Raw genomic sequence first — 19,210 nt, 5'->3', positions numbered from 1 at the left:
TCTGTCGAATAGGAACGCATTATTTTAATACATACAACAATGACATGACTAATAATGTTCAATTCTTGTTTGACTTTACAATACAAAATTTAGAGTATTCCGAGGTTCAGATGGAAAAACCATAGATACGCCAGCACGAACATAACCGAATTTGACCGAGATTCGATATTTCAAACGACATGTCTACCAACTTTAATTTTCGCCATATTACAAATATACCAATTATTGTAAACTGTTGGTAACCGCCCTATGTATGGAATTGCTTCCGTGTTAATTTGAACTAATAAAAACAACAGAATCGTGCTAAAGTGTTAAGAATAGCTGTGCTGAGCAGTTAATTATATAAAGCAAGAACCCAGGTACTAGACATACATGTCATGAACGACTGACTTGGAACATGCGAGTCAGAGACTGCCCATAAAACAGTTGTACACCAGGTTTTGTGCACATATGTCATGGCTAATAACGATGTTTCCATCCAGGCATCGTCGGATGACCTAATCAGTTAGAACGAGACATCACATGACGTAATTGACGGGAATTTAAGTGATCCGTTTCCCATGAATACCAAGTCATCATCATCAGGGGCGCGACAACCCGGTGTGGGTCCTGGCCTCCTCCAACAGCTCCCTCCACCTGTTCCTATCCAGTGTGGCCGCTTTCCAATTTGGTACTCCCAGAATACGGCAGTCACTGGCAGTTCCATCTAACCAGCGAATCTTTGGCCTCCCTCTTCTTCTACGCCCTATTGGATTGCTGGACATCACTCTCTTTGCCGGTTCATTGTCATTCATACGGTGCACATGACCTAGCCATCGCAGTCTCCCAATCTTAATTGATTGAACTGCGCTGCAATCTTCGTACAGCCCGTAGAGCTCAGCATTATATCTTCTCCTCTAATTGGTGCCATCCCTGATCGGTCCATATATACGGCGGAGAATTTTTCTTTCAAAAATGTTCAGGGCTCGTTCATTTCGCAGAGTTAATGTCCAGGTTTCCGATGCGTAGGTGAGCACTGGCTTTACAAGTGTCTTGTATAGAGTGCTTTTAGTTCGGTGAGATAGTAAGCGGGACTTAAAATGTCTTAACAGACCAAAGTAGCATTTATTCGCAGACATGATTCTCTTGTCGATTTCTTCTGTAATATCATTATGTCGAGTTACAAGAGATCCAAGGTATATGAAACTGTCGACCGTATCAAACTTGTATACCAAGTACTTAATAGATAATATATGACCAAAACTTGAGAGCGCAATGCAGAACCATACTTAGGTGCGTAAGTTAAATCTTTCAGACACCAATATTGGCAACTTGGATTGCGTCGCCCACATTCGCCATACATAATGCATCGTATAGCAGGTAGTAAATCTACGGACAAAAGCCAGTGGCCTAGAACAAAACAATTTAAAATACGGTCAAGATACGCCTAAATAAGTCGAGCTAAATTAACAACTCTGGATGGTGTTTATTGCCAAGTTAATCCAGATGTTTCTGCATCGCGCTCTGAATCTCTTGAAAGGATATGTGATGCTTAAGTAAATATATCGACCGTGTTTAGGAAAAAGGGCGTAACCCACACAGAACAAATTTTACAGGAGAGGCAAAAAACGTTTTTTGAATGATTTTGGTTTAATATTAATAAAAAAATAGGCATAGACATTGGGTGCATGATGATTGATGATTTGGTGTAATATCTTTTCGATCTACTAATAATTATTACATAAAATCATTAAAATTGAGGGTAAATGCTTTTTTCTAAAGCTTTCTTAAATTAAAACTCAATTAAAGCTCAATTAAAACCTGAATTTAGATAATAAATCGGCATATGCGACTTACTTCCTTTTTACAGAACGTGTATTTAGTTGTATACATTGTTAATAATATCTAATAAAAGCACTTTTCGAAAAATCAACGGTTACGCCCTTTTCCCTAAACACAGTCGATACGTAAAAATGATGTGGGGTTTACCTGAGTATGAAGGAGGGCTCATGCGCTGGCCTGAAGGCACTGGCCTCCTCTATCGTCGCACCGAATCATACAGCGGGTCACGATCTGAAACGTGCACAGACACAAGTCATCAGTATAACCATTGCTGAAATAAAAGCGCGGAAGACCTTCGCCTATGCAGATAAGAGCCATTATATACATGATTAAATTAGTTACAAGTCATTTCGAATTGACATAAAAAAACGTGTCTGTAATGCGTCAATGACATTGAGCTACTTTACAAGCTGCTTGTTGGCGAATTTAAAAGCAGGCGAGTCAGCTAGTGCGATTGTGATGATGACACACAAAACTTTCCACTCGCTCAGAAGCCACAAGCTAGCGACTATTTTGACAGGACGTAGTTCGTTTTTACTGGGAGGTCGCCACTATCGCTCTACTGCACAGACGCGGATAGGCCCACACGCCAGCGTGTAGCGTGTAAAGTAGACCGGCTTTCAACTTTTCTCGGTAGATTGTTTACAATCCACTTGTTAGCTTGTTCAATGATGACACTGGGCGAGTTTACGAGCAGATTGTAAATTCGCCAACAAGCAAATTGTAAAGTAGCTCAATGTCATCGAGCCTAAAGTGCGTCTTATAAGCCTAAATGAATTCTGTTAACACACACTGCGCATAAGTAGTAGTTTTTATTCAACAAATAATTCACAAGATTTAAGAATTAAACATTCTTTATTTAGTAAACACAATTTGGAAACAGATTGGAAGCATACTTATTAGAAAAAAATCTGTCAAAGTCCGCGACTCTGGCTACCTATCTACCTATTATTAGTACCTCGATTTAAACCACAGAAGCCGTTAACCAATATTAATGAAATTTGAGAAACGCTTCACTTGTAAGATTAAGATTAGTTAATTTATCCGTTATTACGTAGGGCTCATGATAGCCACGCGGCTTAAGAGTCGGCCTATAACGTCGTGGGTCCCAGTTTCATATCCTGGGTCTGGTAAGTACACATATTCTTTTTCAATTTGCGTATGAGTCAGAGTATGGACCTAATAGGTTGAGCAAGTGGCTGACATCCATTTCTCGTAAAAACAAAATCTGTCACTAAAAAACCTCCTATCTGTGGAGGCCCATATGATCTTATTAGGATCGGACATGGTATACAACAAATGTAGGGCTCAGGTGGCTAAATTTGTAAAGCACGCTGGCCAGAATCCGATGGATGCGGGTACGAGTTCTACCCAGCACCATATTTTTTCCAAGATTTAGATATACAAGAATAGGTATTTTTCTGAGTTTCCGAATTAAGTATGTATTTGCGCTTGGACAAAATGCGATTTATGGGTTTTAGATTGACCAGGGTTCGCTAAACTTTCTTTGAAAATGGTACAAACAGTAAATACCCATCTTTGGTTCTGCTGGCCAAGAGGCAAACTCAAGAATATTCAAATAAGTAATGCTTAAATATGCCCTAAATATGAACGACACAGAATACAGCTGCGAATTGCGGATGTCTTTGAGAATGTGGACGAATTGAAAGGTGCCCTGGTGGAAGAGCGTGGCAGAATTGTAAAGTTCTTTAACAGAATTGGAGTGAGGACCAGATTGGTGGATCCTCTTCTAGATGAGAAGAGGCGATATGACAGCGAGTCGCAGTCAAAAATCATTAAAAAAAACAATGCTTAGCAGTGGCGAAGAGTGGAGATAGGCTGTGGAGATCAGGCATAAGTGGTGCACACTAAACTTTGTTATGAATACAAATTGCAGATGGTGTTGGTTAGTTTTTAAAACTCAATTACTTCCTGCCTAAAGCCAACCATAATAATTATACAGACGGCCCTCGACTTTTGTACGTTTACTTTCGTACGTTTCTTAAAATTTATATTTTTGTTGATAATGCAAAAACTGTGTGATACCATGCAGTCGCTCCTCTTTCCTTTGCTCCCCAATACGTAATACGTAAACAAGATCAGTCTTGTGTTAGGACTTGTGTTGATGCGTTCTGTCAGTTTATGTAAATATTTCATCCTTATAAATTTATAAATATGAGTGAGAAACGTAGAAACTGCAGTGTTGATATGGACAAAAAGAAATTAAGGACTCGTAAACTTCATACGATCGATTGAAAATTGTCTTGACTGGATTATAGTCATAAATCCAAACTTCTTCCGTGCGCATAGGTGACGTCACACATCAAGCCAAACTGAATGACATGTCAGATGAAATATATTGCATGTGACTCCAGCGGTTTTTTCAGACTAAAAGGTTGCAATCATGCAGTGCGCGGGCGGTACTTTTAGTATGTGAATACCAACAAAATCACATCGACATCTTCGATGAGTTTAGATGTGCGAGCCGGCGAAGATGTTTAAAATTATGTATGATATTTTAATGGCATAACTTTCAATATTTTATAGAGAAATATTTCAATATATAAATACATTGTAAAATACAGGCCTGTAGAATCAGTAATACTTTGGGAGAAACAAATACTTCCTTATAATACAATCTTCGGTTCTTGTCTATTTAGTGGAAGTCAGCGGCATACAAATTTTGAAAATAGCCGATATACTGGATTATTCGTTAGGTTATCATTCTTGAATTCATGAATTTTGGCGAAATCGGCTATGGAAATTGCCGCTGTTCCCGCCTGGCTTCCAGTAAACATACTTGTACTTTGTAATACACCTTCCTTACAGAACAGATTAATAAATAGAATTCCGATAGGCTATACCCCAATATACTACATTTTGACGCAGGGTTTTGAATGTGTGTGTCCTACGAAAATGAACCACGCATTACGGAAGTCGCAATAGTGTGTGTTGGAACTTTCAATAGGTACACTAATATTAAATGAGCGTTAATGCATAAACCGAGAGCAGTTGCCAGTATTCGATGCATGACATATTCTTGACACCAGTGGCGGAGGGTGGAGGTAGGCTGTAAAGATCCAACATAAATAGTGCAAATTAAACTTTATCAGTCCAACGTATCTGTTTTCATTGATCTAAGACTACAATGTTGAGAGTGTTTGTTAGTTTTTAAAATTCAATTAAACCCTGCCTAATCCAAGCCGTAGTAGATAATAGTCAAAAAATATTCATTTATCTATAAAAATATTATAAAAATTATGCCATTAAACCATACATAATTTTATATATTTTAACCCAGCCTAACAAATAATCCAGTAGGTAGGTATATCAGCTATTTTCAAAATGTGTTTGCTGCTAGCTTTCTCATAGCCGACTTGTACCGAAGGAGATTTTTAACATCTTTATTACAAAGCAAACGAAGGTAATTGTGCCGCAGAGGTGGACATGAGCTTTTATATTTTTTTTTACGAAAACAGTTTATTCCATGTAGACAATTATAATAAATACACTTTTCTGTCGACGCATCGGCTTTTCGATACAATAATCGGTAATTGAAATTTTCATACATTTTGATGCACCATTAATACAAACAACGATTATATGAGGTAATAATAGGTTGGGGTAGGTTAGATTAGGTTAGGTTTGGTTTGGTCTAAAAAGAAAGTTGTAAAATCTCATGTCCACCTCTGCGGCACATTTACCCAAACGAAAAGTGTCGAATCTTGTTATGAAGGAAATAGGTATAATCATGATTTCTTGAGAATCACAAGCTCTAGGCAGGAAATGAAATGTTTACTATATTATAGGTAAAATAAATGTTAAAATACAACATGGATTAAATTTTTTACAAAAATGACAATACATCTAGACGATTTAAGATCGACCATGACTTTTGAAGTTATACTTCTTTAGGCACGTTTGGAAAATCAGATCAGTGTATTTTTGGCGTGTGACATGTGACACATAATTTATTTTTTCACACGAAAAAAAACGCACTCGATTGGATTCGAACCACCGTTTGTTCGGTTATCAGCCGAACGCACTACCTTTACGCCACAGTATAATACTGCAATCGTGATGATTATACGGTATAATATAATAGTTTAGAATTGTTCCGTTGCCTAGGCAGCGAATTTATTATTGTCGGCCATTTGCAACTCCTTACGTAGACAAACTATCAAACGTCATAGTGGCAGTTGTTATTTTAAAAATAAAAACAACGATAAATAATTATAAGTGTATAGAAACACACCAACGGCGATCCAATAAGCGGTCATTTGTCTTGAGTGTGTAATTTAACAAGACAATTAAGAGCTAGTCGAAGAATCTAGTTTATCACAAGTTTTGATTTTGTTTTGTTACGACAAAGAAGTATAACTTATAACGCGCGTATATAAGTACACACACCGATTTTTTTTATTGCAAAGGAACAAACTTCAATTAATTTTAAATATTGCCAACGTCAAAAATTCAATAACGCAATCAAATATAATAACAAAGTTTTTTTTATTTGTGGATAAGTAGTATTTTTAACGTGTATTAGCAGTTGACCCATTAACACAAATTCGAGTTTCAACCCTAGTGGCTACGGCTATAGAAGAAAACAAACGCACACACACACATTTCGGCGTACACGTACACGGATTTGACCCACACATATGCAACCAGATGACCCACATAGCATTTCGTTGTCTATACGTCAAACATGAGCTAAATTACAGAAAACGTTAATTATACCACACATCTTTTACAGTATATTAAATTTGATTAATGTATTCAAATTTTGTTGACGTTTATATGATGATTTAAGCGAGAAACACGCAAGAAATCAGATGTTTTTGATAAAAAAACTAAAATCCCGTTATGAACATTTTAAAATACGCTATTTGACATGTCAATATCGTGCGTATTGCGTAATTGATGCACTATTTACCTTTTTAAATAATGGTTTATCTTTTTGTGACGTTTGTTTCGCACCGTACGACATTCAATTAACTTGTAAACACGGAATTAAATCGTCGCACGGTACATACGCCATGATTTACACTGCAAACGATTTGACGTAATTCTTTTGTCTATCGATTTATTTTGAACACAACCGCACCACGAGATAGCACGAAATATAATTATTCTCGTATTAGTTTAACACAACACTAAATTTGTACTGGTAATTAAAAAAACACAAAAACAAGACGGTCCGTGAAATTTATGCAAAATCCGCCATATTTATACCAACACGGATAGTTTCAATTTGACATTTAAACTGTATCCGATTACAGAAATAGTTTGTTTACGTTAATTCCTATGTTTCGATTAAGTTTGAACTTCTTTATTGCGTTTAAGTTTCGTTTGTCACTGATAATAAGGAAGAAACATGAGATTTTTTAGAAAAATATATGTTTTCCTGACATTATAGCACTTGTGCTATCAGGACATTGCTACCAACTGGGGCAACAAAAATAATTTATTGAAAACAATGCAGGAAACATTTAGAAATTGCAAATTACAAATCCTACTACTTCATTCTCATCTATTTTTTTGTAAAAAATTCTATAGTTATACTCGGAACAATTATTAAAACCAATACCTTTTCTGAAAACAATAAACCTAATTGCTTAAAAAAAATCAATTATGCTTACATTTTAAATATAAATTAAAATTAATAATGAGGTTGCAGCAAAATACATTTACCTCAAATTATTCCTAACTGAATAGGCAAAGTAAAAATTTGAAAATTGGTAGGTAGGTATAATGAAACAAATTATTGTTTTCTTAATATAATATCGTCTCTGTTCTGGCAGAACACACTAACTGGATAATACTAGTTTTGAGTCATTTGACTTTGAAGTTGTTAAAATGTTTGAAATAGGTAGTCTATTATGTGAGTTTATTAAGTAATCGTAAAAAGGATGACTTTAAAATAAAGTCTGTTTATTTATTAAGAAGGTTTCCAGACGGTAAAGTTTGAAATAAGGAACATTTTGGTATAACTACCTCAATATGTAATTTTTTCGAACTAGTGTCTTCTGCCAGAACAGTGACGATATTATAATATTATTATTAAATTAAAATACACACTAATCAGAGAATAACTAAAAAATAATTTGATTTTTAAAACTTAATATTGCAGTAGACGTGACTTTATAAAAGTAGTTTTACTACTTGGCAATACAGTAATACCAGACCGCGCAATTTGATTTGACAGTTCGAAATCGAAATAAAACAAAAACACTTCAATTAATATAACATGTAGATTTTATTATCAACTAATTCGTAAAATTTCAATGATCCACACCAATCCACACCTTTAAATATATGAATAACATTTTAAAAACATTATAGAGCTATGTTATGTGATAAAAAAATAAGAAATAAACGTAAAATAACAATGTTTTCGAGATTTTTCTTAAGAACGTCCACACTTCATTCTGTTGCTGGCCCTATCCAAGACACATTTCTCGCCGCTGCTACATTTCACGTTGTTGCAGTATGTACCAGTACCTCCAGATGATGCTGTAACATAAATAAAAACAGTAAGTGGATCATGGCCCCCACATCTTAAAGCAGGACCCCAGGCTAGGATCTTTGGCAGGCCCCCCCACCCATCGCTAAGGATAAAAGCAGTGTGACGCTCTACATTAGCGTTTCCAAATAATGGTGTATGCGGTAATATTAATTTGTATATTTAGTGTTTTTTGTTAGTTTGATAATGTAACATCCATTGAATTATGGAGTTGTCGAGTACACAATTGATACTCAATTAAAAATAATTAAGTAGGAAAATAGCCCGCAGGCGACTTTTTTTTTTACTAGTGAAGAAAATTTGTGATGTGTGTTTATCTCACTTATTTGGCCGACTAGCCTCACCGGGCCCTCCTGAGCCCGGGCCTACAGGCTAGGGCCCTGTCAACCCCCCTTGGGGCCATGAAGTGGATAATCGTGCTTGTAAACGTGATACCAGGCGCGTCTTTCCACCTTCGTTGGTGATGAATGGGCAACCTCTATCTTTTTCTAAGAATTTTAGATTTGGTAATTGTGTCGCAGATGTAGACATGAGCTTTTATATGAAAAAATACGGAAACAGTTTATTCCGTGTAGACAATTATATTAAATATCTTTTGGGAGTGCGCATATACTTTTTCGATCCAATATTTACTAATTTTAGTTTTCTGTTTTTACACATACTTGTGTGTGTACCTACCGACATTTTAAATTAACAATTATTGTGTGATAAATTCGATCGAAAAAGTACATGCGCCATTTATTTTCTATAATCTAAGGCGCCATCCTAAAAAGGTATTTAATATAACTGTCTACATGGAATAAACTGTTTTCGTATTTTTTTTCATATAAAAGCTCATATCAACACCTGCGGCATATTTACCTTACACTTTTATGGGTAGTAATCGATGACAAACTAAATTAATCGAAGCACGCGGACAGCATCTGCTAGCAAGAATGGCCAAACCCACATGGGGCGTATCTTCTGAAGCTCTTCTAATTCTCTACACTTGTGCTATTGAGCCTATCATCATGTATGCAACGCATATGGTCTGAAGTCTGAAGCTGTCAAACGGAAAAAAAACATAAGTAGCAAAAAAACTCAATACAGTTCAGCGAGCACTAGCAATACGAATATTATGCAGAGCTTACCGCACGGCTTCGCTAAACTCAATGCAAGCCCTAGCACGACTTAAAGCTAGCACAGCTAAGGGCGCAGACATACGGCATTGCAAGACGACGAGCGTCGACTCAGGTCTTATTTGATCCTAATCGGATGCAATTGGAATCAAATAAAACCATGCGCCGACACACATCTACGTGTGTCCACTGCAATGCCGTGTATCTGCTGCCTAAGAAGGACGAGGAGGGCCTCGCAGGTTTTCTGTCAGACTATAGGCTTTACGAAAAACCGGTGGACTACAGAATGCTGCCACACCCGGCTAGATTATTTTCCGAAGTGGTTTCTTATCCTGAAACGTTGGAAAGCAACGAGTGCAATCACATGTCAATTTTCACGAATGGGAGCAAACTTGATAGGGGTACTGGTGCAGGGTTTGTGGCATACATGAATGGCAGTGAGATAGCGGCTCGGAAGTACTTACCGCCTTGCCAACTACTGTACGGTAATGCAGGCCGAACTCATTGCCATTCAATGCGCTCTGGAGTGGGCAGGCTCAGATCAAATCCAACGAAAGCTCACCGAAAACCACTGTATTTGTATTTATTCGGACTCCAAAAGCTCATTCCGAGTAATTGGAGATCCTTGGTCTACTAATCAGATTGTCTTTTATATTCACAGCGAGTCCGCAATACTGAGACGGCGCCACCCCGAGGTGCACTTCAAGTGTATAAGGGGATGCACCGGGATAGGGCGAAATGAAAGAGCCGACAAATTGGCTCGGCATGGTGCCTCTGAACCCAAGCCCGCGATAGCTTATGACAAATTTCCTCTGAGCTCCACGAAAATTACAATTTCAGATATGGTGAACAACGAATGAAACTCGTGATGTTGACCCGAAAGTTTATACCTTCTTTCAACAGCACAAGACGCCAGGGTGCACAAGAGGCTATGTTTTGAGATGACTCAGGTCACGGAATCATGCGAGCATACCTGCACCGGTTTAAAATAACATCTGACGGCAAGTGCCCATGTGACGACGGAAGCGACCAGGACATTCTACATTTACTCATCGATTGTCCAATAATTTTTAGCAAGGAGCGGCACAACCTGAACTTTTTATAACAGTTGGCAGATGCGGACATTCGAGACCTTCCGGGGACGATGGCAAACGAGGCCGGAAGAGATGCACTTTTTAATTTCTGTATTGATGTAATAAAAAGAATCAAAATAATAAACGGTGACATGTAATAATGATTCATGGCTTTTAGATCCAGTGACTGCAGTCATAAGATAGGATAAGTATATTATGCTCAGAATATCAGTCCTATGCGACATTTGTTTTATCAAGGGAAAAGCTCGGCAATAAATCGCAGTTCTCAGTTCCCAATGAATATGACGAAATCTTCATCAGAATCACCACCACATACAATGAATTTTCCAGGGTTTTTGCAAGGCGGTTTCATAGGCCCTGGCTTAATTCAAATTAGCAATACCCGATGCGGGTTGACGAATGGTTTTCAATAAGGCATATTTAATAGCCGGCACAATTTTCATTTGACTAGCATCAAGTACAGTAGTTTGCGTGCCAAAGTCCTTAAAAACCTCGATAGTAAATGCGAGGTACCTATTCATAAAGGCATCTAGAAAAAAGTGGCTACAGGGAAGTGGACCGTTGGTAGGTATTATAGTGAATGTCACTCTGGCATGAAGAAGAACCCAACGACCGTTGTCCGATTCCTTAAATCAAAAGTCTACACACAGAAATATAAACAATGAAATAATAACCGGTAACTTGTAAAAAAAAATGTACGTAAAACATTTCACCGTGGCACAGTTCACCGTGAGCATTCTTATTGGAAAGAGATGACCGTAGATAAACTATACTTATTAGATTCAATATGAACATTAATTCAATTTTCATAGCTGATTTTAAGAATGAAAACCTAACCTAACAAATAATCCGGTATATCGGCTATTTTCAAAATGTGTTTGCCGCTGGCTTCCTGTAAACCGACAAGAATCGTGTTTTATTTAGACATGAATTTTATCTCAGTACTATACGACCCAAAGAGGTTGGACGGTCTTGTATATACGACCATATTATATTTCCGATAAAACATTTCACGGTGAAGTGTGATACGCCGAACTGCATACGTACAAATTTCCGGACACGCTAATTGTGAGTAGGTTTCGTAGAAATGCTCTAATGGTATGTAAATTTAAAGATTTTTGGCCTGTTAGCCTACTTAAGATAACCTAACCTAACGATTTTGCAGACAATTTGAAACAAAAAATAATGAAAAGGCACGGCTCTAGGTTTTAAGGGTTGCACTTTGCCTAGGGACGTCGCTGACGAGGGCTAACTTACCTAGCAATAATGACTGTTTTATTTTCACCAGACCAAAATGCAGTCTATTGTGTTACATAGGTAATAGAAGCTCTATAAATCCAACTTACACCCTTTTCCTCCGGATCCCTGGTTGGTTCCTTCAGAGCATGACTTGGCGTTGCAGAGATTCGGGCAGCACTTCTTTCCGTATGAGCATTCGGAGTCTTGGATGCATTTGGGGCTGCATGACGGCACTTTGCTGGCCAGCGGGCAGTCACCACCTGTTTGCAAGAAAACAGATAAAATATAAGTACATAAAAAGAATTTTATGATGAAATATATTATACAGTGAACTGTGAACGGTGGCCGCGCGGCTTAAGCGTTGGACTATAACGCCGTGGGTCCCAGGTTCGAATCCTGGGTCTGGCAAGTACACATATTGTTTTTCAATTTATGTCTGTCAGGGTATGGAGCAAGTGGCTGACATCCATTTCTCGTAAAAAACAAAATCTGTTAATATAAACCTCTACTCTGTGGAGGCCCATATGATCCTATTAGGATCGGACATGGTCGAAAGAAAGAACTGAAATACGTCATAACAGGTGTGGAAAAATAGGCAACTGATCTCGAGTGTGGAAGAATATGGGATAAACTTAAACACGTGTTAACACGCTTGTATTTTGTTTTGATAGCTGCTCTCGTTTTATGCACTGACCCATTCAATATTGAATTAATCTATTCTGTGATATTATACCTGCGTACATTGTTTAGGTATTACCGAAGGTCTTACTTACCATGGGTGACAAATCAAAGATTCAGAGAGAATTATAATTAAGAAAATGATACGTCATAAACAGTATGTCCCGTAGGGGTAGGCGAGCCATGCGTTGCTTAAGGGCGGCGAATGAAGGAACGAATATAAAATATTAACATTGGCAGTTTTTAATTAAGCAGACAATGTGATCACTTCATTAGAAGGTATCAACATCTTAGTTCAAAGGCAAAGCCAAAGAATAAAAAATCCTGAAAACATAACTGTTAATCGCAAAGACAACATTTTCACAAAGGGTGCCTCCAAACCCGCCAGTAACCTGAGACCTCCATATACTAAAAACCACCCTTTTCGAGAGGAGGTTCCGTGGAAATGCTATAATTATTCTCAGAACTAGTGAATCCAATCCCGAGCCAAAATATTGATCTCGGGACTGGTCCCGGATTGGTATTTTTTTCAATAGTTAATATAAAATTTATATATATACAAATAACGTTGATAAAATCGGTCAATAATAAATTTAGTATAGGTAATTTTTATACTATTTAAGACATTTATTGTTAATATTGTGTACTTTCAATCTTGGAAATACATAGGTTTAATGGAGTAAATAATATTGTAATATGTATAAATAATAATGTGAAAGTAAAACAGTTTTATTTATTTATGAAAAGATAACAATACAAGTTGAATTAAAAGTAAAAAAATGACAAATGCATTAAAAACATGGTGGAATCACCTTGTTAAAAGTGCGAAACATTGTTTTTTTCCAATTTTTCTCATTTTTATTAATTTATGTGAAAAAATAAAATGAATTGGCAACACATGAGTAATAAATCAATCTTCATTCAAACACAGTTTATTTCTAATGTATTTGTACGTTATTAAAAGTATTTTTTCTGTTATATTTTCGTTTTTATTTTATTTTCCATAAAAATTGATAAAAAAAACTCAATCCCGAAAGTTTCAGGATTATGTTTACCAATCCCGGGATTCATAGGTATCGAAAATAGTTCGGGATCCCGGGATTGGAATCCCTACTCAGAACTTACATGATATTGTGTTCGTCAATTTAATGCTTTTTGGCGTATTTATCTGTTTAAGATAACCGAAAATCGATAATAAAATAGGTACTTATCTAATGAAATTTTAAACAATTTGAATGTAAAAATGACAAGGGGTGGTATTCTAAATCTGAGGGACGTTACTGTTCATAAAGCTGCAACATTTCAACAAAACAACAATTTGTCTCATAAGTTTGTTTCATTGACAGTAAAAAAGTCGCATGCGGCATACTTCTCTTCCATGTTAAATATTTGTCTATAAAATATGCATTCGTGCTTCATCAACCATTCATAGAACGCTTCAAGTCGCGTCACGTTATAAGTAAGGATGTTATTTAATTGATAGGTAAAATATGTCATAATTTTTGTTATAAGTAATTAAGATATGATTATTTCGATGACAATAATTTTATTTGGGGGTTGAGGGATGTGGGCTATTTTGAGCTGGCACCCGAGCGGCAGCCGCCCTTACGACCCTGCAGGTAGTTGAAAATGCGGATAATAATTTACGGACCGCCGGTTGGCAAACACTGATCTAGTTGATACACGAACAACTTACTTATTAACAATATATTAATTAATCATTGTATGTTTGTAAAGATGTAATTAGTGTTAATTTTTAAAAATCATAAAGCTGAATAATATATTATGTAACTAACCTGCTAAGGATTCTTCGAGGAATGTGGCCAACACCAAAAATCCAATGAAAAAGAATACGAATTTTGCTGAAAAATACAAAAAAACAATAGTTAAATATATACATATCATAAATACTAGGCAACACAGAATTAATGGAAACTGAAATACCTAACGGATGTGGAGTAACAGGCAACAAATCTCAAGTATGGAAGAATATGGGATACACTTAAACACGTGTAAAGAATACGCTTGTCATTCGTTCTAATAACTGCTCTCGGTTTACGCACTGACGCTGATTCAATATTGGCATGGCCCCACAAAAGGGGGGCTGGCAGGGCTCTAGCCCGGGGGTCCGGGCTCAGAAAGAGCCCGGCGTGGCGTATCGACCAGATAAGTGGTATAAACACACATCACAAATTCACTTAAATAGTAAAAAAAGTCCGCTATTGTTCTTCAATAATGTTATTATTTAAAATTATATGACTGTACGATTTAATTTTTAATAAATTTTGTATCGATACTCGACAACTCCATAATTCAAATGGATGTACATATTAAAATATACAAAAAACACTAAATATAAACATTAATTTTAACGCGTACACCGTTTGGTACACCTACTGTAGAGCGTCACACTGCCTTTATCGATAGATAGGGAGGCACGCCAAAGATCCTAGCCTGGGGGCCCGCTTCAGGATGTGGGGGCCATGAATATTGGTGTAGTTGTAGTTGAAGGTTGCAACACACACACTATTACACGTCTATAATGTGTGTTTCATTTTCGTAGGACACTCACACATTCAACACCCTACTTCAAAATATATTTTGGGTATAGTCTATCTGAATAATTATATTTATTAATCTGTTCTGTGATAAATACATAGCCTGTTAAATAAACAAATATGCAGGTACCAGTGGTGAGGAGTGGAGGTAGGCTGTTAAGATTTTACATAAATAGTGCACACTGATCTTTGTCGGTCATACTTAATTGTTTTCATTGAATTAAGAATAGAATTTTATTATTTGCAGATGGGCTGGTTAGTTTTAAAATTCAATTAAGCCCTGCCTAAAACAAACCATAATAGTTTAGTTATGCCATGGCCGATTCGATAAAAATAGTGCACACCCTTTCACAAGAATATAAATATTACAGATGGTGTTTCTATATTAGTTTTTATCTGGTCAAACTTTTTGGATGAAAGGCCACATTAGGAATACAGCATGAGCGGCGGGCCTCAAGTAAAATACTATTTTTAGACATATTTTATTTAATTAAGTATGTTATATACAGGTATATAATGAAAAAAATCTAATTTAATAAATATAATAGATAATATACTTACACCAAATTAAATAAATGTGTTTATCTGAAAATTATCAAGCGCTCCGGTTCGTATAATTTTCCATTTCAAATGCTGTTTTTACATTTAGGTATATATTAGTAATCAGTACTATTAATCACTTAGTACCTAATAAGTTCATCATTATGATGTGATTACATCACGGGCTCGAATCCCTGGCCTGGCAAATTTACGTGTTGCGTTTCGAAGTGTGTTTCAACCCAGATAATGAGCCTATTATTGAACATACATAATTTTGAAAACACTTCTGAGAAAATATATTATCTTCTTCTTCTTCCACCCTGTCACGTAAGGGGGCAAGCACAAGTTGGCGCCACTTCACTCGGTCCATCGCCAACTCTTGCAAATCTCAAAACTCTTCAAATATATTATAACCAATAGAAAAAAATCTTTTTTGAAAAAGTAAGACACCCTGCAGTAATCGAATCTGCTTCTCTCGGGTTTCGTGCCCATGCACATAGACCACTGTGCTAAAGGCGCCATAGTAGCGCTTTCCAAATTGAGCTACTATTGGCGATCGGCTTTTGTATTTTAAATTAAAGAAGCTATTACTTTAATTACTAACCGACGTCACGGATCACTCCAAGATTTTTTGTTGTAACTTACTTGAACTTACTAATAATTTTTAACTAACATTTTTTTTAATTTTTTCAACGAATAATTCACAAGATTTAAGAATGTAACATTCTAATTATTGAGCATACTGAGAAAATAATATATTATAACCAATATACAGAATCTTTTTTGAAAAAGTAAGACCCCGCAGTAATCGATCCTGCTTCTATCGGGTTTTGCGCCCATGCACGTAGACCACTATCATACTAAAGATGCGAGAGAATAATGCAGGTTCGATTCGGGGTGTCTTACTTTTTCAAGAAAGATTTTTTTCTATTGGTTTTAATATATTTTCTCAGAAGTGTTTTCAAAATTATGTATGTTCAATAATTAGAATGTTATATAGGTATTTAAATCTTGTCAATTATTCGTTGAATAAAAAATAGTTAATTGAATCTAGTATGTTAAGCAAGTGGCTAACGTCAAGTATTTTTTGGAACTAATGAAAAAAAAACTGCCATTTTATTATAGACTTACCCATTTTAAAATTATATTTGGTTATCCTTCAACAAAATAGTTTTACGTGTGCAAAATATTACACCGAATGACTTCACAGTTGAAAATACACTAAACTGGTTCTGCAAACAATCCTGAATTTATAATATTATCATACCTACTTAGCTGATTAAATAATGTTTATGAGTGTTATAATGTTATGACTTCTTTAATCAGTGGTGTGCTGGATAATAATTTCGGGGGAGGTATTGGTATTGAGATATGTAAATATATATATATATATATAGGTAAATCGTTCTACAGTGGCACCATAGGCGACACGCGGTTGCATTGGAATTGTTTTCTGCAATGCTTGTTTCTATGCTAGCAAACAGTACCACTACAACTGCATGGTGATTTTACCGTGTCCATGGTGCCACTATATACTGATTTACCTATATCAGTCGTGAAGGGTCGGGTAGGCTGTTCTTAAATAGTGCTCACTAAACTTTTTCAGTCATTCGTTCCTATTTGTTTTCATTGAAATAAGACGATAACTTGCAAATAGTGTTGGTTTTTAAAATTCAACCCTACATAAACCAACCCATAATAGACCCATAATAAAATTATGCCATTAAATCATATATTATAATTTTAGTGCATAACATGAATGTAAAAAAAAACTAACCAACATCCTCCTCAATTTATACAATTCAATGAATACAATAATATTTTTCTCGGATCTCACTGCATACTTCCACAATGATTATTTCGTTTATGCATGGTTTAATATTGAATTTTAAAAACCAACCACCACCATATGCAATTAATTACATTTTCTTAGTTTAATAAAAACAAATAAGTATGACTGTCAAAGTTTACTGCAGTGTTGCCAACTGTCGTTGACAAAAACATACCAGACGGGGTATGAAAACAAGCTATTTGGCAGGAGAAACGCTAGATTTTTTGAAAATATCTTCATTTTCCTTTTCAATACCTTTGATTTCGGGTATCGAAAAAAAGTGCAATAATCGAAAAAATCGATAGGTACGTGTAAACAGTGACGTCCCGTAAGGGTTAGTCAGATTGAGCGTCACTTGGGGGCGGCCGTTACTCGAAGGGCGGCAAATCGAGGAGAATCATTAGGTATATTATATGGAAATATGTAATCTAATAACTTAGTAATAACAGAAATATCTTTCCATTAAAAAAATCAGCTGACTGGTTGGAAATAAAATGTATTAATTGCCATAAAAGGTTTAACAGGACTGTAATTTTTTTTAGAGTTAACGATTTCTAGTTTACTTGATCAACAGCAATGACACGTGCAGATTTTCGAATTATAGGTAGGTACATACTTACCTAATTAATTTATCTAAATATTTTTGCTGGTCACTCGCGAGTTTTGAAAGTTGTCAGGTGTATTTCTAAATGTATCTGAAACCGTGGACTACCTACTATCTATTGAAGTAGAGATGGCATTTAACTTAGATTTGGTGATATATATATTTTTAGTTAGGTATCCATACTGGAGTCATGAAATGATGATAAAAATATTGTATAAAAATGGGGCGGCATTTTGGCGCTGCCTAGGGGCGGCATTTTGTCTAGGGACGTAACTGCGTGTAAAAACCACACATTTTAACAGAAATATATTTAAAAATTGACAAAAAATACCTACCTATATTGTGTCAACGGCGTTAAAGCTTCGTTTCATATTTCTTGTAGGACAGGCATAGATAATTAAAGAACATAGCTTTTAGATGAATAATTTATTATTTTATATAATATGTACGCTGAGATTCAGAAGTAGGTATATACGAAAACATTAGATAATGAATGAAATAATTGTTTCATCGTGTTTTATTTCCCACTAAAATAGATACCGACCTACCTGCATGAAGTATCTAATAGTCAGAAATTTGATGCAAATGAAAATAAATAAACTAAATTTCTAGCGTTTTTTCAACACATTGAAAGCTGTTGGAGGCAACAAAAAAACGCAAGTAAAAACGCCACAAGTCAGATGCGTTTTTGCAAGCTAGATCTCTATAGAAAAATGCTACACCTGGCAGGTTCTGCTAGATTGCCAACGCTGGTTTACTGTGCACTATTTCGATATGTACTTTTAAAAGTTACAATGATCGTATACGATCCTTAATTTACCACACCTAAGCAACGCATTGCTTGCCCCACCTACACGAATGTCACTGTTCTGTTCGATCACTTCAAACAAAGGAAAATAAAAACTGCCATTAAGACGGCAAACGAAAGACGGAAACGGCAAATAATTTTCAACTATAGGAGCGACGAAATTTTGGATTCGCTGGCATTCGGAGAACGAACGTCGAGGTGTGAATACGTCAATTTGTTTCGTGATGGCGACGGGGGTATTAATTCTTAAATCGTGTAAAGATGACTAAAAACGTTACCCATTTACTTGAAAAAGAAAACATGTCAATGAATATAATATTATTATTGTTACTAATATAAAAATAAACAGAACATTAAATGGACGCATGTTGGATTTATATGACAAATTATATT

At 35.9% G+C, this 19,210-nt stretch overlaps 2 protein-coding genes across 2 annotated transcripts in view; both read right to left on the bottom strand.

The window, feature by feature from the left end:
* The window catches only part of LOC147076455 (uncharacterized), a 46,866-nt gene extending 39,969 nt beyond the window's left edge, over positions 1-6,897 (bottom strand). The window contains exons 1-2 of the mRNA XM_085940277.1: positions 6,758-6,897; positions 1,969-2,052 (exon numbers count right to left, since the gene is read on the bottom strand). Coding sequence (XP_085796403.1) covers positions 1,969-1,990 — 22 coding nt within the window. The 5' untranslated portion in view covers positions 1,991-2,052; positions 6,758-6,897. The remainder of the gene's footprint in view (positions 1-1,968; positions 2,053-6,757) is intronic.
* A 1,159-nt stretch (positions 6,898-8,056) lies between these two features.
* LOC147076454 (waprin-like protein) lies at positions 8,057-16,797 on the bottom strand. Its single transcript, XM_085940275.1, has 4 exons — positions 16,706-16,797; positions 14,273-14,338; positions 11,906-12,058; positions 8,057-8,337 (listed from the first exon to the last, which is right to left on the bottom strand). Exons 1-4 carry the CDS (start codon positions 16,707-16,709, stop codon positions 8,231-8,233), a joined length of 330 nt encoding a protein of 109 aa, XP_085796401.1. The 5' UTR covers positions 16,710-16,797; the 3' UTR covers positions 8,057-8,230.
* Positions 16,798-19,210: the final 2,413 nt, after the last annotated feature.

The sequence above is a fragment of the Rhyacophila brunnea genome, unplaced genomic scaffold (genome assembly GCF_057557595.1).
Source record: "Rhyacophila brunnea isolate RB1 unplaced genomic scaffold, BYU_Rbru_1.0 scaffold_13, whole genome shotgun sequence".
Taxonomy (NCBI): domain Eukaryota; kingdom Metazoa; phylum Arthropoda; class Insecta; order Trichoptera; family Rhyacophilidae; genus Rhyacophila; species Rhyacophila brunnea.
This window is presented reverse-complemented; position numbering and strand designations above follow the sequence as displayed.

Bases quoted from the DNA above. Each gene is read 5' to 3' on its own strand.
- LOC147076454 (XM_085940275.1), bottom strand. The intron at 12,059-14,272 runs GTTAGTTACATA...TCTTGCAAACAG, and splicing joins CCTCGAAGAATCCTTAGCAG to GTGGTGACTGCCCGCTGGCC. The intron at 8,338-11,905 runs GTAAGTTGGATT...TTTATGTTACAG, and splicing joins GGGATCCGGAGGAAAAGGGT to CATCATCTGGAGGTACTGGT.